The sequence below is a fragment of the Chlorocebus sabaeus genome, chromosome 10 (genome assembly GCF_047675955.1).
Source record: "Chlorocebus sabaeus isolate Y175 chromosome 10, mChlSab1.0.hap1, whole genome shotgun sequence".
NCBI classification, from domain to species: domain Eukaryota; kingdom Metazoa; phylum Chordata; class Mammalia; order Primates; family Cercopithecidae; genus Chlorocebus; species Chlorocebus sabaeus.
The window spans coordinates 31,009,079-31,032,141 of record NC_132913.1 but is presented as its reverse complement, the minus strand read 5'-3'; the positions used below and the strand labels follow the sequence as shown (position 1 = coordinate 31,032,141).

Below are 23,063 nucleotides of genomic sequence, written 5' to 3'. Positions count from 1 at the left end.
CAGAACATAAAGTTATTAATAAACTGGAAATCCATCATCCACATCTTTTAGGGATAATTTGGAATTTCATGGTGTATTACCCATTTTAATTTCCTTCATATGATTCCGTTACATAGCCGGAAAGGCAAAATAAGACAAGTAGAAAACAGAGACCCAGCTAGAGTAAATAATTTGCTCAGGGTCGACACAGCAAGTTCTCCTAAGTGCAAAGTGTGCAGGTTTTCTGCTCTTTCCCATTGCTGTGGCTCATTCGCTTATCCCCACAATCTGCTCCATGTGCGACCACTTTCTGGGGAGCAAGTTTTGTGACACTGAGGTCCTTGGGCTGAGTCTGCTGAGCTGTGTTTTATTTGGTGCCCTTAAAAATCAGATTTCACATAAGATCCTGAATTTCTGGCTTTTCACGAAAGAGCTGAAGGTCTGGCAACATTGTGCCCACATTCCCACATAAGCAACATCAGCTCCAGCTGAGTAGAAGCTGACCTTTTCGGCCAGGCATTAAGCTTGACTTTTCCACAGCTGCTACCGCTTCATACGCCTGCTGCCTGTTCCTCTTGACTCATTTCTATCACTGCCTGGCCCCACTAGGCATCTGAATTTGCAACCCTTGGTTTAAAGAAAGAGAAAAGGAGCTATCTATGTTCTAAAGATAAGATCAAACAGTGTTGAAAATACAAAATGTGATTGTTGTATTTCCAGAAAGTCTTCATTTTTTGGTATTAAGATGTAAGTTTCCTGGGAGAGAGTTGATGTTGTTTTGGTTTGATTTCTCATTTTTGACAACAGAGCAATTTGACCCAGAACCCTTAGCAACAGTCCTTTTTGGCTGAAAATCTTTGCAGGGCCTTTTAATTAGGAATTGACAGGGTGATTAACTTATAATTCACAAAAATAAATGTGGAAAAGAGAAGTACAGGTCAATTTCTAGCTGTGTTAAACTGTAAGGACAGCAGCATTGGCAAGTGACTGCTTCCTTTTAACAGCTTTTAAAATTTTTCTTAATTGGATCCTTTGTTTTCTAATTGGATAGGGAGAACCATCATATGGCTTTCAATTACTAGCTGTGGCACGGTGATCCTGTCATATGGCACATGCTAAGAAAGTCAGACTGTCAACATATAAGATGAAATATATACCATCTCCAAGATGCTTTCTGTGTCAATAAGAAAGAGAGGAAACCTCCGATATCCTGGGTAGGTAAAGGCATGCTGAAACGGGACATAATAACTAGCTTGATTTTCTAGGGACTTGTGTTTCCATTCTACAGACTAAGTTATAATTTCTTAAAATGTTTCATCATCATAATTAGAACTGACCCTAAGAATATAAGATTATAATTTTATTCCACACACAAACACATACATGAGAAAATGCTAGTCTCCTCAAACTAATTTTTCTCCTGCCCATTGGTGAGTTTAGACATTCTCTAAGAAATGAAGTTTATAGCTTTCTGGCTTTACAACCTCTCTGGGATCCCTTTTGCCTACAGGATAAAATCTGAATATGCTATCATGGCCTATATCTGATCCCAACATCTTTCTCTAGCTTCATATTCCAAAATTGCTAGGCATGCACTTCACCCTTTATTCACTGAACTTCTCATTTTTCCTTGGAGATGTCAGGTCTTTCATGACTCTGTTCATGCCATTCCTGCTTCCTGGTGTGTCTTCTGCATTTTTCTTTGGTAAATCTTATTCATTGGTCAAGATTAGATTGAAAAGCTTACCTTCCCGATGAAGCCTCATCTGACTTTGTAACAGAATCAGAGAGTTACTGTCTGTAACTGAGTCTTCTGGTATTTGTCAACCACTGAGCATTGTTAATATGTCTGGAATAGCTTCTGTTCTGTTTGCCCATTCATTCAACAATACATTTTGAGCATCTTTAAATATAGGTGCTGAATCCTGGGTCTACACGCTTACCAAGATGGCTAAGGCACCTCATCTTGTATTGAACTGTAATTGTTAGGGATAGTCTCTCTCACTGGACTGAAACTACCCAGGGTAGGAATATTGGTCTTATTTAATATTTGTGTCACCAGTGCCTAGAATTTTGCCTGGTTCAAACTAGGAGATAAGGAAACGCTCACTGGTGTTTCATGACTTCTTGCTGGAGAATATTGACTAGTTATATGAAATCTAACCTTTCAGTCAACCTAGTATACTTATAATCTCAGTTTTTAAACATGGAAGACTTGATATAGCCATTGTCACTGTATTTGAGATGTTACGGAATCTAATAACCTTTTGGTGTAACCCTTTTTATGCCTGTAGTGTGTTAAGTCAGATCCTGTGATGGGCACTTTGGCTCAGCACCTTGGAATGGCCTTTTCCCAGAGAGGAAACACATTCTCTGATTAAATGCCCTTAGCAGGCAGGGACAGGACACAGCTGGGGTTTGAATCAGGCTAAATCCCATCAGATTGGAAATCAAGAAGCTGGTGCTTTTGAAGATTATAAATCTGGAAAGCAGCAGAGACAAGGGGCTGTGAGTCCCTGCCCAAAGCAGGTAGAGCCACTTCTCTTTGGCTTTCATTGCTGGTTCTCTCTGGCTGATGCTTCCAGAATAACTTTAAAGATGGACCCGTGTGAAGGGATAAGATTTTAATGCTAGAACGACTGAATCTACTCTCCCCCAATGCTTCAAAAAGGGAAGTAATCAAAGTCTTGGGAAAGACCTAATTGAGAATACGGAATGGCACGGAAATGAGAATGACTTGAAATAGAACGCCAGAAACTCGTTTCATGTCTCCATGTTTTTCTGAAAGGCATAATTGCAGTTTTACATATAAGAATCGCTTAAAGCTCGCAAGTCTGCCAGCGCGCTGTTACTGGTGACTTTAGATCATGGGGGTCTGTTTCATGTGACTTTTTTCGGCTTTTCGTATGTGTATACGTCATACTGGATGAAACTGCACTTCAGCACATATTGTGGCTTCTCTGTTGTTGGCTACAAGCCCACTTACTGGCGCCATTGCTAAAATGAAGACATTCAAGAGGGACAAGGGAGTCCTCCGCTTCCTCAGGCAGCTCCATGGATATTGGAGCTGCCTGCACATCTGGCTGTCAAACAGCTTATGCCGCGGAGCTCATTATTGCTCTAAGTGTTTGCTCTGGATCTGTGCTTCACGCGTTTTATTTACATGCTTTATTTTTCATTTTATGAACAAATCGATAACTAGACTTACTCTTTATCACACTGGATTAGTTTTATTTATTCCCTTTGAATTTGATTAAAAAGCTGTCAAACATAAGTCTACATTTTTATCAGCAGAATACTTTCATAAAACCGGTATGAGATGTGTTCAACTAGAACATACTTTTCAAAATAAAACAATGTTTGATATATTCTAGACAGTTACCCTTTTGTTTATCCATGACAACTGAAACTAACCATCAAATGGATAAAGCAATCTAAGTCTAGTCAAGTAATCCTTAGGGCATATGAAAAAAAAAAAGGCCTTTAAAAAAAGTTATTTTTCTAGATGGATTTAATGTAATTCACCAATAAAGCATCCTCAGAAGCATAATAAAAATTCTACATAAAATGACATAGCCAGGGAAAAGAAAGATATACAGTTTGATGAAGATTCAAAATGGATGTTAGCATTAAAAATGAGCAGTCAGGCAATTCCTGTGTAATATAAAGATCAAAATTGCAGGACACTAATTTTGCTTCTAATTTATAAGATAGTGAGTTTATGGGACTACAAATAGTATTTATAAAAAAATTCAATGGCAAATGCTTTGAACTGTCATTTTTTCTTGAGAAAAATTGCCATTCAACATGTTATATTTGTAAATTTCACTGTATAGCATTGAAAATAGCTGGACTATATTTATATATACAGAAATATTCTGAAAAGATGAAATATATCTATTTCGGTTGTGAACCAGATCTCCTTCATTCTATTTACAAATTAATAGCTTCTGCCTTCCTACCTCTTTGTGTTCTATCCGTGTCCAAGTAACAGTATGGAGTCATGCCTAAGGCAGCCTGGATCTTGGGAAAGCACATGTGTGCGCATGCACCCCTACTTCCAACCACACTCACTCACTCATATCTCTACATACACAACCGCACACCCGATTTCCCTGGAGCAGCATTAAGGCCATTTTTTGAATATGTGCTGTTCTTTACATATTATTTAATAGCATGAGGCATGCGTGATGTGTTCCTAGAAGTGCTAGAAGGAATAACACCAAAGGGGTTAATGTAGAACACATATAGCAAATATTGTCAATTATTTTATTCAAATGTTTGGAACTTAAACACAAAATCATCATTAAGTTTTCACAAAATGAGGCATCTGTCGCTTGAAAGGCAAAAAATATTTCAGAAATATGTTTACAGAAATGTAAAAATATTAGGCATCAAGACAGATGTGAACGTATTCAGTAGCTTGTCTTGTCTGTCAGTCTTCCTCCGAGCTGAAGATCTTACTGTACTCGCTCAGCATGAGCTCAGCTATCTGGTTCTGGTAGACCATGTGGATCGCCATGTTTCCTGTTTCATTTTCAGCTCGCAGGAGGGTGGGTCCAAATACAATCCCTAAGCTTTGTGTGGACATGAGGTTCTTGGAGGCTTTGGCCACTATCCTGTGTAGAGAGAGAGAGAAAAAAGTAATTCCACTGGAGTTTGAAGTGAAGTTGTGGTTACTTTGGAGTGATTAAAAAAGGTTTTTCATTCAGGAAAAGTAACTGCATTACATTATTATTTAATCTTCTACCCTACATACTTTACTATATGGAAGTAGAACCTATGAGTTTTGGGGAAAGGATATATTGCCTTCTCCAACTGTTTACCCCATAATACTTGAGCATTGTGAATACTCAACAAGTATTTGTGAAATGAATGAGTGAGTATATTAAACAGTAAAAATGACCGTGAAGTTAACAAGATGCAGCTTTTAAAATGCTTAGAGACAATTGAGGAAACAGGTAAGAGGCATGCAAAAAAAAAATTAGAACTCAAACAAAATAACCAGAACAATGTCTGTACAATTAGTAATTGAAGGTAGGCTTTTAAAAATTAAGTTTTTTGTGATTAGTGGTGAGTAAAGTATTCCTGGCAAATGCTAATTGGAATGTGTTTTGTAGAGGAGATAGGTTCTGAGACAGTTTGGTATATGGCAAAATTCTAAGTGTCTCCATTCATTTGGACAGCCAATTTAGCTTACTGCCACAATAAAATGCAGAATCCTGTAGCATTTGCACAGGAAAAGAGCCCCATTGGAATCAAATATGTATTTGCTTATGTGAGGATCCTATGGAGAGCTGGAATACCAATGAAACACTAGGATTTGGTTTTATTAATGGTAATGACTTGCCTGTTCCAACACAGGACTCCTAAAAAGAAAATTCCATCCTAGAAACTGATAATTAAAAAAGTAATGCTATTCTGACGGCTGAAGCCTACTTGATTTTATATTAAAATTCAGAAGAGTGGGGTTTTAGTGATAAGGAAATAAGGACAGCATATGGAAAGACAGGGTGCTAAGAAATATCAAACTCTTCATTCTATCAGACATCCCAACCCAAGGGAAATAAGAGTGTAGAAAATAAAGCAAGGCAAAGGAACACTTTTTTACCAGACAGTGGGGTCTCTGGCTTCAGAGCTCAGTGTGGAACATTGTTGAGTTGGTTGGACTTTAGAGGCCTCTCTTTGTTTGGCCTAAGTGGGCCTACATATCTCTGAATCACAGGAGGCAGAAAGACTGGTATTATAGTAGTCCCCCCTTATCTTCAGGGGATATGCTCCAGGAACCCCACCCCCCAGCCAGTGGATGCCTGAAACCTTAGATAGCACCGAACCGGATTGCCATCTATTGCAACATGTTTCTCTTCCATCCACAGATGTAATGCCATTTCCATCTTAACTTAGCACTCATCATGCACTGTGGCCATAACTTTTGCAGTCTGAGGTGCAACAGCAAGCCTAGCACACGTTTATTTTTCCTTCTTGACAATTTCACAGATGGAAGATTCATTCTTACCATAAAGCACAGCAACCTCAGCATACAATTTTTATTCTTTCCTTATTAAGTTGAGACCTTCCACTTTTCCACTGAAAGGAAGCATGTTACGGCTTCTCTTTGGCATACGTGAATTGCCAGCATCACTACTCTTGCGCTTTGGGGGCCATTGTGAAGTAAAATAAGGAATCCTCGAACACAAGCACTGTGATGCCACAATATTGAGCTGATAACTGGGAGGGCTACCCTATGAATGATGGCACCAGGGCAGACAGCTTGGAGACTCTGGACAAAGGGAGGAGTTACATCCCAGGTGGGAGAACTCATCATGCTACTCAGAATGCTATGCCACTTATTAATTGCATATTTCTGGAATTTTCCATTTCATACTTTCAGACTGTGGTTGACTTTGGATGACTGAAACCATGGAAAGTGAAACCACAGATAAGGGGGACTGTTGCATTTTTTTTTTCCCTTCACAAACTTGAATCTCTGAAGAACCACTTCTGTGACCAAGAGGCCATGCTGTCCATCTCTTGAAAGAGATTGAGCAGGGCCAGCGCCATGCGTGTACTGCCTGGTACCTGCCCACCACCAAGCAAGCTCATGGCACATACTGTGGCCAGCAAAGCATATTTGACCTGACCAAATGTTAATAATAATCAACTGTTGTTCTAAGCAATTTTATTGTCTCATTTCATCATCATAACAATCCCATGAAGTAGCTTCTACTATTAAGCTTGTTCAACAAATGAGAACACTGAGAAGACTGAGTGATGTGACAGCCAGTGTTACACAAACTGACATTCAAGCCCAGGCAGTCTGGGTCCAGTACCTGTGGAAGCGTCACTGTCAGTGTCTGTAATGACTCCTGGCCCTAGTAACCGGGCCAACTTTTCACTCTGCCACCTTCCACATGACTATACGATCCATCATAAGAAGGTCCGAATTTTCGTTTTTCACTCTTAGAATTGTAATTGACAGCCTGGTGATAGTACAATTCTTGTGGGTAAAATGACTCAAATTTAGACTGAATATTCAGGATATTCTGCTTCCCATTTTCCCTTTTCTTCTGGTTTAAACAGAGAGCATTTGTACCTGTGAGCACTGTTGGCATGGCTACATTTCTGGAAGGCATTCTCGTATTTTTAGAGTGTGAGTTATCTGAGACTTCAAATTTAAAGTTTCTTTTGGAATATAAGAAGCTATGCCACTTTGCTATTGCATTTGCCAAAATCCTATTGAGTGAATTAAGCATCCTGCTCTCTGTAGAGGGCAAGTGGAATGGACCTTTGCTTCTCTTTAACATGCCCATCTACCTCAGTTTAACATCTCTCCTGAGCATCTCCCAGATATGCATATTATAAAAGCCATTAGTAAGATTCACAATACAGGCGATGCAGGTTTTTCCCTTTTGGTTTTAAATTAACACCTTTTTATGATACTAACTGCTTCATTAATTCCACCACATACATACATTTTAGAGGCAAATATGGAGATAGATAACAGAAATAATCAATTGAGCACTTATTAGGTAAAAGTTGTTTTAATAACTTTACCCATTGGTAGCAAATGTCTAAATTGATAAGATTTATCAAACAGAGAAGATGGCTCAGAGGTCATGGGCCATGAAGAAGGTAGAAGCAAAAGCAAGACTATTGAAGGTACAAAGGTGAATGGGGCATCTTGGCCAACAGGGTAGTAGAAGAACATTAGGACTTGGAGTCCAGAAAATCTGAAAGGGCAAAAGGATAATGTAAACGTTGACAGGATCAAGATACAGTTACCTATTTAATTATGGCTATAATTTTAGTTGGTGCAGAGACAGTGAGATTAAGGTATCTGTGAGCCAAAACTGAGACCCACAAAGGTAAGGCTAAAAATCAAGGGATATGCAAGAGCTCATTAGTGGAGGGACAGTCTGAGTTTATGGGAGTGGAAGCTGTGAAGAGGTCTATAGCTTTGGAGCAGCTTGCGTGGGTGGAGGGGTAACTCGGCTCTCAAGGGGGACTCAGGCCTTGAAGGAAGAGTAAGAAAACTGAAATAGGGCTAGACTATTTACTATTTCTGTAGCATTCTTTATATTTTTGCTGCTCAGCAAAAGACCTGGTCTTAGAAAGCAGAGTGGGGCCAAATGTGGGGGAGGGAACCAAGGAAGTTTGAAAGGGGAAAGAGATTATGTAAAAGTAGAGGATTGAAGATGCAGTTATACACGAAAGAGTTGGAGGCTAGAGTTGCGTGTCCGAGTGCCTCCTTGGGGAAAGGCATGTGCCTGCATGGCTGAGTGTTCCTTGGGAGAAGGCTTCTCTAAGCCACTGGGCCATCATGGGGGACTCCTGTAATGAATTTCTGCGAATGTATATTACCTAAATTTCATGTGAAAAAATGTTCATTTTGTGCTTTTATGCATGTGTAAATATAAAATATTCATTGTGCCTCAAACCTGTATCCTTTATGTGCATTTCCCTGCACATTTTCCATTCGCTTTTAATACAACTTTAACTTACACATGTTTTAAATAATCTCGTTTAAGTAAATTTAAAAGATAAGGCATAGTTTTGTATTCCTGTTATGTTTGCATTATTGCAGGTTAAATTTTTCAGCAGCTTGAGATTTTTTTCCTGAGTTAGGAAGATCAAGTTACTTGTAGTGACTTTTAAAAAAATTAAGAGTCATTAAGAAAAAAGGTTAGATATAGTATTATATAGAACATAGGCTCTCTTGCTTATTCATTATCTCAAATATGTATGTATGTGTAAATATATGTAATCTATATATATACATACAATTTATATGTATATAAATATATACATACACATGTATATAAATATATACATACACATGTATATATATTTATATATGTACATACACGTACATATATATATGCAATTTATTTGCTAAATATCAACCAAATAGTAGTTCATGTGTTAAGAAATCACTGTCTTTAGGTTAGAAAAGATGAAGGTAAAGATCAATTTAGGGTAAAAGTCACCAAATACTGAACTATATAATTCATGTTAACTGACTAATACATTTTCATATTAAAGTTTATGTGGGGATAGACATTTTCAGCAAAGAAGGTCCCTGAACTGGGGATGTCTGGGAAAATGTATTAATGCTGTTTTAAATGTCATGATTCAAATGGAAGCTTACGTATTCCCTACCATACCGGACTCCTAAATAGTTAAGTGGTTGATTTAGGATCACAGAGAGAATCAACCACAATTTCAAATTATAGTTAGAATACTATACTACAAAATTATATTATTATATATCTTTCTTTTTATATCTAATTATTACATCTCTCTCTTTTTTTTTTTTTAACCTCACATCAAGAGAAACCATAATTTTCACTCTTATTGTGGGGGAACAGCTAGGGATTATTTCTGAAGGTTTCAACTAGTAAAACATATGTAGAAAAGAAGCATAGGCTGCTGGAAGAAACAAAAACTTTACATGGAATAATATAATTCAATTTAGTATCTTAGATGGAAAACTGTCAAAAACAGGTATACTTCAAGTAGCTTGAGCTTTAGTTGAGTTGTATTGTTGGTGGGGTGGATCTGATCCAGAAACCATATACATTTTTACCATGGCTTTGGCAATACCTTTCAATAAAGTTGGTTCTGTAAAACACCATTTCTCTGATATGCTTCATGAAAATGGCATTCCAATGTAAAAGTTTTGGAGAAAATTGAGTGCCACTTTTTCTTCTTGGATATTCACAATGCACAAAAGTATAAAGTCTCTGAAAAGTCCTGCAGAAAAAAAAATCCTTGCCCATCTTTGTATCTTCCCTAAATTACTTGAATCTTGTACATAGATTCTCTTTTCTGAGTAACACTGAAGAGTGTATATGAAGAAATGCTGCTCTCGTGTGTTTTACTAAGGATCTACCATATACAAGTCTGAAAATGTTAGGAATTTTATCCTCCTATGCCACCCTGGCTTCACAGTTCTGTAGCAGCTAACTCAGAAAGAAGTCAGATTCTGGTCATTCTAGCTAGTTCCACCCCTCTGGTAGGACTTAGGTTTCATTAGGTCCTTAAACTCCATGACTGTGTTGTAAATTTTGAGCTACCATTTGACCTGTTTTTAGCAAAGAAATGAAAGAAACTCCCCTTTTATGATAAAACAAAGGCCAAAAGGCAAAAGAAATAATCTGAATGAGAAAGGTAAAGGAAAGACATGGTTGGGACACTAACATGATAGTAGTGGGCAGGAAGGCCCCAAAATATTTAGACTTTATATCAGTATTTGGGAATTCCTCTTGATGTATGTTGACTCATCATTAATTTACTCCCAAGAAATCATAGCAAAGATACCTGATTCTAAGCAACATGAAGAGCTCAAAGTTTAGTGTCTAACTTAAGAATGCTTAACTAACAGAAAAAAAAGGCCCCAAACTGCAATTCTTGAGGAAGGCTATTTATTTATACTGCTTAGTTTTAAATAGCCTGACAAAAATATGATTTTATGAATTTGTTCATGAAATAGCACTTCATATGTATTCCTAGTAAAAGCATTTCTTATACCACTAAGTAAAATTCAAGTTTATAAAATCTTAAAATGAGTAAGAATTCATTTTTCTAGCAAGAGCTGAAAAGTGATATACAGTTTACAGCATAAAAGAAAGGAAATGTGAGTGCTACCTTTTGTCAGGCCCAAGTGGGAAGAATAGTGATCCATCAATTTAAGTTTATTTTAGAAACAATTTATAATCCAGTGCTACAGATGTTGGACCCCCGGAAAAGAAATCCTCTCAAAAAAGCCTTATGCTGGGTAAGTTTTTCCCAAAATGAGCTGAATTGCTAATTCAAAGAAATTTCTTAGTCGCGTGAAATCACAGCCAAATGACTCGAACTGAAAGAAAACTTTAATATACAACTAAAAATTAATGCTGAATTAAGAAGACCAAAGCCTGTAATAATAGTTCAACTCCAAACAGATTTAAGGATGTGAACTTTCTTTTAAGTTTGTGCTTTGCAGTTACTATAGTGACTTGCAAAGTGTGTTGAAAGCCACATGATTGCCTGGAGGACAACTCTCAAGTTATGAAGGTGTATTAGAAGTGTTCCCCTCTCTATCTCTGGAATGCCATGATTTTCCAACACACATAACTTTAGAATAGTTTTACAAAATAAGGAGAGTGTGGTGGTAAATGTATTCCTGCCATCAGGTCACACCTGGCTTGCAAAATATAGCTCAGCCACTGCATGTGAAATGTTAATTGTGACTTTGACCACTTAACTAAAGAGAGGCTGTTAAAAATAGAATAAATTTTCAATATGCTCAACTTATGTTTCCTATGTGCTATAACTATTTTGGGGGGGGGATCCATGCTAACCATATGCTTGCCTACCCTCAATTTGCACAAACTATATTGCTATCTACACTGGCCTTTTTATAAGATTGAAGACTTAGCAGAAATTCCACCTTCTTTAAAGTTATAGTTGTGTGCCAGAAACATTCTCAAGTATTGGAAAAGCAGGAGAGCATTCACAAGTATTGTTGCATTTAATATTTGTGTGTTTCAAGGTAGTCATTCAAAGATAATTCAGCCATTTTTTATATGCCAGTTTACATATCTGTTGGCTTAAATGAAAAGTCTTCAATTTTATATCTAAACATGTCATTCTTATTTTCCAAAATAACTATCATCCTCAATAGGAATTATTGCTATATTCTGACATTTTTGCTTTTAAATAAAAGCAAAAAATTAGCTTTGAAGTTATGTGTATATAATTCTGAAGTACATTATAGCAAAGGAGCGTTATATGGCAGTTGAGTATTGATAGCTAACATGGCCAGATTCTTTGCATTTATTGAACCTCTTTGCATGAATTTCAATGCAGAAGATTGAAACATTTTCAATTATTCAGTTGTTTCATATTTTATTGATTGGGTGTTATAGTGATATTCTAAAGTATCTCTAAAGCAATATTTAGAATATTTAATAAAATGTGAGAACTAAAAAGTGAAAAAATGAATGGTCCACAGGCTTCAATTAATAATTGATTTCTAATTGGAATATGTGTTCTGTAAGGTGATAACAAACACAGATAGAAATATCAGAACCAAAACTCTGACATAGTAGATAATACCAAAAAGAAACATTTACAGTAGTTACTGTTTGTTACTATTAATACCTTCTATGTGCTAATCACTGTGCTTCAAATATATCACAAATTTTAAAGGCAGATTTTAAAATCAGCTTTAATTTCTTTTTTTTTTGATGATAAATGCATTCTATTAGTGAAAATTTGAAAACTTTAGAAGAGTATAATAAACACTGGTAACTCGATGTAACCATTTATTAGTTCATTAAAAATCTATTGTGTACTTACTATGTGTTTGACACTATTCTGGATATTAGGGATAGTGCAATGAGTAAAATAGACAAAATCCTTGCTCAGATGAAGCTTACAAACTAGTGGGGAAAACAGACAACAAACCATACACAAAGCAATATAAAATGTGACTTCAGGCTCTGAAGTACTTCAAGAAAAGCTAAGAAAAAGAGAAGTAATGGTTCTTCCACCGACCCTAGGGAGCTTTTAAAAAAATCACTGATGGCCTGGAATCCATTCCCAGAGATTCTCTTTTATTTAATATTGGGCAAGGCCAGGCTGCCTTCATTTTTGAATGACCCCCAGGTAATACTAACGAGCAGAGAGTGGTAAGAAGTGCTATGTGTATTAGATGGAGTGCTCAGGGACGCCCTCTCTAAGGAAGGGAGATTTGAGCAGAGCCCTGTCGAGGTGCGCATATCAGGGGAACGAGTGTTCCGGGCAGGGAATGGTAGGTACAATACCCTGGTGGTGAGGAATGCCAGCATAGAGCAGAGAACGCTCTCTGGCTGGAGGCCAGGGAGCAAAGCGAAAGAGGTAGGAAATGCTGTGGAGGGACTTATTTCTAAAGGTGATGGAAATCATTTCTTGAGTTCGGGAGAATGACACTGTTAGCATTTAGAGATGATAGAAATGTTTATATAATGTATCTACAAACAACTTTGAGAAAATGCACTTTATGTAATTCTGTATCTGGCACTTTTCACTTCTAACAGGAATAATTCCTATGACTTATATATGTAATATAGATCACTTCATCATTACCGTATATAGAAGAGAATGAATTGTGCCCTATGCTTTCACAGTATAAGTGAGATAAATAAAAACTTCCCATGTACTCTTCCTCCACATTTTGGAGTATTGATTTAGGCAGTAGTTCTCATTCAGGAGCAATATTGTACCTTGCCCCAAGCCCCACCCCTCCACCTATAAGGGATTTGGCAGTATCTGGAGACAGTTTTGATTGTCCTGAGAAGGTGGGGGTGGGAAATTACTACTGGTGTCTAATGGGTAGAGGCAAAGGATGCTGCTAAACATGTTGCAATGCACCAGCAGCTCTGATGACAAAGAATTATCTGCCCCAAATGACAATAATGCTGCAGTTGAAGACCCCTGCCTTAGCGTAAAATAATAGAAATGTAACAACGCGATCGGTGGTTCTCAAACTTCACCCTTCAGGAAGATAATTTGGAAGCTATTAAAAGGCAGGTTGCTGGGCTCCACCTCCAGATTTCTGATTCAGCAAGTCCGGGAGGAGAGGCTTGATAAACGGCATTCCTGTCAAGTTCCCCAGCGGTAGCAGTACTGCTGGTCTGGCTGGGAACCACATCTTCAGAACCAGCACCACATTATCAAGTTATGGCTCTTTTTTCCTTAAAACATAACATGGGGGCGGGGGGAGGGGAGCCTATTAGTCCCCTTAGCAGTATTATAATTTGGTATTATTCTTTTAAAAAAATAGTCCGTCATTCTTTGAACTTAGGCTTCTTTGAATTTAGGAAATGGGGAAGAAGTTAATAAAGCAAACAAGCAGCCATGTGCGTTTTCTCTCCTGTGAACATCTCCTGCCCATTTCCTATTTAGAGTGTGTGCTTTTATGTTTGCTTGTTTAACCCATTTTATTCTGTACAGCAAAACCAATACATGGTCTTTTGGGGGGAAAAAAAGTACTAATCAGAAGTATTGAAAAGTAAAAAGTAAAAACCTCCCCTGTTTCCTAGTCAAATTCCTTCATAACTATAATTAACAGATGGGTGTTCCTTCTGGATGTTTTTCTACTCATCTATCCATCTACCTATCTTTATATATTTATACACACACACACACACACACACACACAATTATATATATAATTTTTTTCCTTTTTAAAAAAGATGAAATAAAAAATACATAATGTGCTAAAATTTGCTTTTCCCCCCTTAACTATATATCACGGGCATGTTTCCAAGTCAGTACATATAAAAATACCTCATTCTTTTTTAAAAAGTTGTTACATTTCATAGTATGGAAATACCTTAATTTATTTAACCATTTCTCTGCTGCTAGGTTTTTAGGTTGCTTCTTCTAATTCTTTGCTATTACAGACAATGCTACAATAAAATCCTTGCATATGTAGATTTCTAAGTTTCTTTATGTCTTAAGAGTAACTTTTCATTACTTTTGTGGCACATACAATCTCCCAATTCTTGTGTTTCTTAATTTTATTTAGTTCTTATGTAGTCATATATAGTATTATTTCTTTTAGATTTTTATCTTTGTTTTTTTTAATAAAATTCATCCATTTTAAAGAGATCAGATAACTATTATCAAGGTCTTGTTTTTAAAAATTATTTTAAATGGTTTTGAAAAGCATATCATCTAATTCATTGTATTTTGGTTGTGTGAAATTTGATGGTAATCTAAATGTATTTTTTTTCCTGGAAGCCAGTTAATTTTCCCCATGACATTTGTTGAATAAACCACCACTCCCCACTGATTTGTTTTACTGCTTTTTTTGTGCAGATTGCCTGCACTCGGCCACACACCCGGGTATACAGTACTGTGCTGATTATGTATGTACGTATGTGTGTGTGTGTGTATATATATATGTTTTTTTTTCTTTTTCTTTCTTTTTTTTTTTTGAGACAGTCTCACTCTGTCACCCAGGCTGGAATGCAGTGACATTATTTCGGCTCACCGAAGCCTCCACCTCCCAAGTCGAAGCAATTCTCATGCCTTAGCTCCCAAATAGCCACGCTTTACCATGCCTGGCTAATTTTTTGTATTTTTAGTAGAGACAGGGTTTTGCTATATTGGCCAGGCTGGTCTCGAACTCCTGACCTAAAGTGATCTGCCCGTCTCAGCCTCCCACAGTGCTGGGATTACAGGTGTGAGCTGCTGTGCCTGGCCTCTGTGTATTTTGATCCAGTACTCTGCTGTTTAAATCACTGTAACTTTATGGTATATTGGGATATTTCTTCTCCCATTTTTTTTCTTTTGTTTGGAAGTAAGAGAAAATTTTCAGGTGAACTTTTTCAGATAAACGAAATATGACCCTGAGAAAGACTGAAAATTTGATCCAAGCCACACAGGAAGTAAGTGGCAGAGCCTAGATTAAGATGCAGATCTTTATTACTCTGTGATATAAATGTACTTTCTGCAAATAGCTAAGATGCAAGAATTTTGAGTTTGACATCAAGGGACTTCTTAATGGAGAGGCCTGAGACCTGAGGAAGACTTGGGGAAAAAAGTGAGGCAGAGTCAACAAGAAGTCTTGGGTGACATATTTTGATTTTTTAATCACCTAATTTACATCCAAGGATATATCTGCACAGATAAGAAGGGTGTTCAGGTGGAAGAAAAAACAAATCAACATGTATTACTTTTTTTCCAGATTCACACAGATTTAAAAACTTCTGAAAGCATTCATCTCTCATTGTAAATAGAAATGCCCTATTAGCAAAATGATTATTTCAGTTATTGCTTTTTTTAGGTGTTTTTCCTCATGCTTTTAAAATGGTTTTAGCCATTTGCATTTAACTGTCTCTGCAGTAAAAGAATTCTTAATTTTTATTCCCTGAGCTCTGCTGATACACCAATAACCACTGATAATATCAACATCCTGGGAAGGCATTGCTCTGCATTTAGGGGAGAAAGGCTAGAAAATATATTATGTTGGGAGGACTTTTAGAAATAAAAAAATTGTAAGACTGTCATTATTTTCTACCTGAATTTGTCCAATATAGCTGTTTAAAAACTGTACATGAGGCCAGGCGCGGTGGCTCACGCCTGTAATTCCAGCACTTTGGAAGGCCGAGTTGGGCGGATCAGGAGGTCAGGAAATCAAGACCATCCTGACTAACACAGTGAAAACCCCGCTTCTACTAAAAATACAAAAAATTAGCCTGGCGTGGTGGCGGGCGCCTGTAGTCCCAGCTACTGGGGAGGCCGAGGCCGGAGAATGGTGTGAACCCAGGAGGCGGAGCTTGCCGTGAGCCCAGATCGCGCCACTGCACTCCAGCCTGGGCGACAGGGCAAGACTCCGTCTCGGGGAAAAACAAAACAAAACAAAAACCTGGTATGTGCTACTAATATTTTAGACAGAATATTGAGTGTTGTGCATGGATCAGCATTAATTAAGCCAAGCAGAATAATGCACCTAATTATAAGTTATTAGTGGAATATATAGTACTTAAATATTTGCCTTGTGATGTTAGATAAACGTAAAAGGAATATTTTTAGTATGCAGAATATTCCTCAACTTTTCTTTTGTTTTTCCTGTTTATGTAGGTGAAGAGAAGAGCCACTTTACTTTTCATTAAGGGCACTTACATAAAATCTTTAGCAGTTTTCTTGAGAATTGTCTCCTTGTTTATAAGGTTGCAAAATAGTCAAAGGAGAATCAATTGTAATTTGGGTATCATCATCCAATTTGTGCTTAGTTTTACTTTCTAAGGAAAAATAAGTTTTAGACCTTTTTTTTTTTTTTGAGACGGAGTCTCACTCTGTTACCCAGGCTGAAGTGCAGTGGCATGATCTCGACTCACTGCAACCTCCGCCTCTCTGGTTCAAGTAATTCTCCTGCCTCAGCTCTGGAGTAGCTGGGATTACAGGCACCCGCTACCACACCCTGCTAATTTTTGTAATTTTAGACAGAATTTCACCATGTTGACCAGGCCGATCTCAAACTTCCTACCTAAGGGAAGCCGCCCGGTCCCCCAAAGTGCTGGGATTACACGTGTGAATCACCGCACCTGGCCAGTTTTAGACACTTTCTGCAGAGACTTTAAGAGGGAAGCTGTAAAACTAGTGAGCACCAAGGTGAATGTGGCCAGAGTGTGCCTTCTCAACGGAAGAGCACAGGAACTGAAAGTGTTTGGTTAGCCGGGGGGAAAGAATATTTAGGGAAGCCATGATGACTCAATGCAAAGAGCCATGACATGAAAGAAAGAGTCAACTTTCCTCTTGTAATCCAGCTACTGGAATTGGCCCAGAGATGGATTTTACCTTTGTATGAAGAATTAGTGTTGTGAAAATAGAAAAGACTTGCTTCAAAACAGTAATGCATTTACATATACTATGGAAAATTTAGAAAATGCAGATAAATAAAGATAAAATAAGAATCACTCATAATTCTACTACTTAGACATTACCACTATTAACCCCCCTTTGGCATAGATTCCCCCCCCCCCATATATACTGGCAAAGCATTGGGAGCCCCTATAAAAGATATTAAATATTTTATCCCCCAAAAAAAGGCTATGAGTTCCCTATCAAGAGAAGTATTCAGGCAGGATGTTTGAGATTTCCTGTATTGGATGGAAGGTTGAACAATCTTTGAAGTGTGGTTTCGGCTGCCAGATTAATGATGAAAGAATGAGCATTCTGGGAAAGTCAAAGTATCATTTGAGGATAAGATGAGGTAGTAGATAATGGCTGAGGCTTCTTCTCTACCCTTCCTTGTACCTTAGGCCTTTCCCCAAGGTTCAGTCAGCAGCACTGTGGCCTCAGTTCATGGGTGATACAGCAGAAAAGCAGAAGTGCTTTTAATTTTTGCAAGGCAAGGCATTTGATTCGCAAAGGATTGTGCTTTTGAGTTTCAAAAGCCTAAGTGCCAAAGGCCTCAGAGCTGCAGCCAAAATATGGACGGACTGATCAGTAGATTGGAAGGTAGATAAAGAGCCAGGCTACTTTGCTGCCAGACTAGAGAAAGATTTTCAGGACTTGGGGAGGGAGGGTTAAGGAAAGGTGAGATGCGTATGTGGCCCAGGCCCTGGTCCTTCCTACTCCCGTTCCCTGGGAGTGCAGGTAGTTAGAAGGTTTGAGGATCCTTGAGAATCAGATCTGTATTCTTCTCCTTGGGGAAGAGCTAGTAGTATGGCAGGATTCCAGAACTGCCTACACTTAGTATATCAGGAGCAGTTAAGTAGAAATTGCTGCCTTGTATATCTAGGCAGGGTGGCCAAAGATAGCTTCACAGAGTACTCCTTGAAGAGTGACTGAGATCCAGACCTGGGATTGGAAGTTGGGGATGATGACTGCAAATGAAAAAGGAATGAAGACCAGACTGCAGAGGTGGGAAAAGCTAGACACTTTCTCTGCTGCTAATCTGCTTTATTATCTTTCTCCAGCAGAATATAAATGCCTTAGGCACAAGGACTTTATCTGTGTTTGCTTAGTGCTGTATCCATAGAATAAGATTAGTGTTTGGCTCATGGTATTAAGTGTTCAATAAGTATTTGTTGAAATGCTGTATTAATGGATATCCTTTCTGCCCCTCCACCAAATGCTTCGGCTCTATGTAGCCCTCCAGAACTAATGAGATCACCAGAAAAAATCTGGAAGACAGTCTTAACTGACCAAATTCAAGTCATTTAGAAGAATAGGACCTTGAAAGATAAATTAATTTTAATGTTGGCATAATAATTACATTTCTTGCACACCTAAATTTCATATGTACTATGAGAGGACAAGAAGACTAAGGCAAAAATGAAAAGTGCAACTATTTGAGAACTTAAGGGCCTGTAATTGTTCAGTGTGTCTTTCCTTCCCATATACTATCTGACAATGAGTTTCCAACATGTAACTAATTTGAACAAAACTGGCGTGAGAGGAATTTAGAATAGAGAGTAATTTTTATCTGTTTTATACTATGGTTGGATTGAAGCTAAAGATAATGATGCCATTTTTTTTGGCCATCTAAAATTTGACCATATAATTTTATTTTCGGCAAAATGCTTGATGCATCTGCAGAAATATAAACCCTTTCAAAATGTGTATAATACTTTGCTCAAAGATAGAAAATAATTTATTTTGCATTTACACATATAAATTTATCATCTTTACTACGGTGAAGGAATGAATTGTGCCAGTTTCTGCATATGTCCCTGTAAATATGGATGCTGGGCTAACTCATGATTCTGTCGTCCAGCACGTAGGACTGTGATCACCTGTTCTAAGAATTTCTACATGAAATGACTCATCTTTTAGGGACCACTATCAAGCATTATATTAAGCTTTGTAACAGAGGGCTCTTCGTCTGTTAAGGGACCATTCGTACATTTGCCAATTTGATAATTATGGTGGCTACTTTGGTTGCAGAGATGGGCCACTCAGATCTCCTTTCAGGGAAGGACTCCCTGCATAGTTGCAGGGGTAGCTGATGGCTTCCAGCTATCTTCTTCTTCAGGGTTTGCCTCAATTACAATAAGCCTCCTTGCTCAAGAACACTGATCCATCAACATGTATTTTATGTATGTATGTATGTATGTATTTTAGAGACAAGGGCTTGCTCTGTCACCCAGGCTAGAGTGCAGTGGCACAATCATAGCTCACTGTAACCTCAAACTTCCGGGGTCAAGCAATCTTCCCGCCTTGACCTGCTGAGTAGCTAGGACTACAGGTGTGTACCACCATGCCCGGCTAATTAAAAAAATTTTTTTTTTTTTTTTTTTTTGTAAGATGGGGTCTCACTATGTTTCCCAGGCTGGTCTTGAACTCCTGGCCTTAGGTGATCTTCCCGCCTCAGCTTTCTGAAGTGCTGGGATTACAGGTGTGAGCCACTGCTCTGGCCCCCAGTCAGTCAGTCAGTACAAAGGCTGGACCATTTCTGCTCACTGAGACAACTTTGACAGGCTCTATGTGTCCCACAGCTTCCTGGGGGTCTGACTGAAGCTTTCTTGGGACTGCACTGCAGTTCAGCTTATTCCTCTGCCCAATCCTGTTGCCACTTCCTTCCTTCCACAGTGGTTAACCTTTAACAATGTCCTGATTGCCAAACTCTGTTTCAGGGGCTCCTTCTGGAGAACTGAACCCATGATTATTGGTTCTGTGAGTGGTCCCAGAAAGCCAGGAATAAGATGGAGATTTGGAGCTGGGTCACTCGCAGCCTGACTGGCAATGAGGAGTCCATTGATGGTGGCAGGTGGAATGCAGACAGGTCCTAGCACAAGGTAGCCAGCCCAATTGTGAAAACTCGCCCTGGTGGTGAATTAGGGCATTAGATCTGTGGAATAGACTAGCTGGTGTAATGTATGAGACATTTAGAAATGATAGCGGGAAGTCGTGGGTAGTAACTCAGTAACTCTAAGGTTAATGAAATTGAAGGGCTGTTGCTAAGCGTCGTTGATATTCTACAGAAAACTCGTATGTGATTATAGGGGCCTTTACTCTGTAAATGAGGGTTGACTGTAGGAGAGTCCATTACAGAACTAGGCTCACTGATTGCAGTGGGGAAGCTGAGACACTGGTAATAGAGGCCAGGTGGTGAGGCTTAATTACTAGAAGCCAGGTAGATGCAATTTTTAATATATAAGTATCAGGGCTGAGGGGCAGCCAAGGGGGCCCGACTCACAGAATTATGGGATGGTCACTAGAATATAGCACCCTCTGGAACAAAATAAATGGGCAGTCAGGAAGGATGCTATTCTGTGTATATCATTGTATTTGAACAATGTATCGAATTACTGTCTTCTAAGCTACTGTTGCTTTCTGGGCACATGGAGCCTCTTGGGTCCAGGCACCAGCTGTCAAGGCAAAGAGTCACTATCTAGGCAGGTGTAATTTAGTGTGATCAAAGGGAGGAGGCAAGGTTGCTGTTACACCAGGGGGACAGGGCGGTACCCAGATGATCCACATAGGGCTTCCAAGTTCTCTGTTGCCCAGTTGTGATGGGTCATGAACAGGGCAGAAATTCTTGTCTGAGAAGACATGGTACACAGGAGCTTAGATCTCTCATGGATAAGGGTCTGGGACGTTGCATCTAGGACACCCACCATGACCAGCAGAGACCATTGTTAAAGATGAGGGCAATCTCAAATAGAGAGTGGAGGATGGAGACAATGAGCTGGGCTCAGGTCCAGCTGTAGCTGCAGAGCTTGTAGTTATTCTTCTAAAGTTTCCTCTTCAAAGGTCTCCTCTCTCCCTGAGAGTCCTGGGGGAGCTGCTTCTCAAAAGTGAACATGATGAAGAACACACTCCGAGCACCACAAAGGGTGGACTGTGCTGGACACTTGAGTACACCCAGGTCTCTCTTTGAGGAAAGACTTGTTGCCCAGTTTCCAGGTGTCAAGCCCACAGGCAGCTTCGGCTGTCAGCCCCTGCAGGTTTGCCTCAGCTGAGGAGAGCCACCCCACCCCAAGAGACTCTTGGAGACAGCCCACGGCCAATGACTAATTGCAGTGAGTATATCAAGGCCAAGCCATCTTCATCCTCCCGGAGACAACTGTGATGGGCCCTGGATGCCCCAGAGCTTCTGTGGGTGGCCAGGCTTTGTTGGGTCCAATGTCATTGTTTGACTTCTCTTTCTGCCCCATGCTGCTCCATCTTTACTTCTGTTGGTGTTAGTAGGTAACTCGTGCCATGTTAAATCCAACCTGTGACAGCAGCTGTGAGCTCTGGGGAGTCAGAGAATTTCCAATAGAAATAGAGCTGGTTCATGAAAGAGAAGACCTGAAATCGAATGTGGAGCCTAGATCTGAACAGCTTTGTGTCCACGCATCATTTCCCTCCCCTTTGAATTTGTGCTTAATTATCAGCAAAACCATGATAAAATCATCACACTATATCTGTATAATACTTTATATTGTCCAAACTTGTTCTGATCATTCTAGGGCAGAAATTCTCTATCCAGCGTGCATATTAATATCATCTGTGGAGGATTCAAAACTATGTTAACCTCTGGGACCCATCCAAATGGTTTGCAGTTAGGCCTGGGTACATTTTAAAAGCTCTGCATGTGATGCTCTTCTGCCTGGAGGAAAGAACCATTGCTCTTGATCTGGAAGCTCAAAATCTTAAGTGCTAGTTCTATAGGTACTGACTGTGTGATCTTAGATGGGCCCTAGCAGTTCTCTGAGCCTCAGATTCTTCATTTAGAAAGTGAAGTTAATGGCAAAACTGATCTCATAGGTTGTTTTGAAGATTAAATTTTAAAATGTATGTGAAAACCCTTTGCAAACTATAGAAACATTTCTTTTTTCTTGAGACTGATTTACATTCTTGTTTCCTATGGTGGAGTGCAATGGCACTGTCCCGGCTCACTGCAACCTTCGCCTCCCCAGTTCAATCAGTTCTCCCCACTATTTTTTTGTATTTTTAGTAGAGACAGGATTTCACCATGTTGGCTAGGCTGGTCTCGAACTCCTGACCTCAGGTGATCCACCCACCTCGGCCTCCCAAAGTGCTGGGATTATAGGTGTGAGCCACCACGCCCAGCCAGAAACATTAATTTTTATTATATGTGATTACATTTTCTTCTGTCAATTGTTGTTTTATAAACAAGGAAAGGGAGATTAGAACTCACTGGTTTTCCACTCTGGCTCAGGCTTTTAATAAAGGAAAGGAATTGCACAGAGATTCTGATTTGGTAGTTCAGGGTTGAGACCCAGGACTCAGAGTTTCTAAAAAGCTTCACAGATGAGCCTGGTGTGCAGCCAGGGTTAGGGACTTCTTGGTTAATGATCTGTCCAAAGGTTACACAGTGCTAATAAAGTCAAAGAACAGGGACTCAACTCTAGCCCTTTCCATGCCTCTCTAGAGTTTTATCTACTATTATCCATGCTGAGTGCTCTTTCGTGTACATACTTATTGTAACATTGCATGTTAATCATAAAATATAATAATAGAGATAAAAGGGATTTTGAATTTAAAACATTGTATAAATATAATGTGTTATGATTATTAAATGTTAAAATAATTACTCCTATCCCATTAGTGCTAAATCATATGATTTGTGTGCTTTTAGTAAGGATGAAACTCTG

At 38.8% G+C, this 23,063-nt stretch overlaps 1 protein-coding gene across 1 annotated transcript in view; it reads right to left on the bottom strand.

The window, feature by feature from the left end:
• Positions 1-4,236: 4,236 nt before the first annotated feature.
• The window catches only part of ARHGAP15 (Rho GTPase activating protein 15), a 631,557-nt gene continuing 612,730 nt past the window's right edge, over positions 4,237-23,063 (bottom strand). The window contains exon 14 of the mRNA XM_007964884.3: positions 4,237-4,598. Within this exon, the coding sequence (XP_007963075.1) occupies positions 4,415-4,598 (184 nt within the window). The 3' untranslated portion in view covers positions 4,237-4,414. The remainder of the gene's footprint in view (positions 4,599-23,063) is intronic.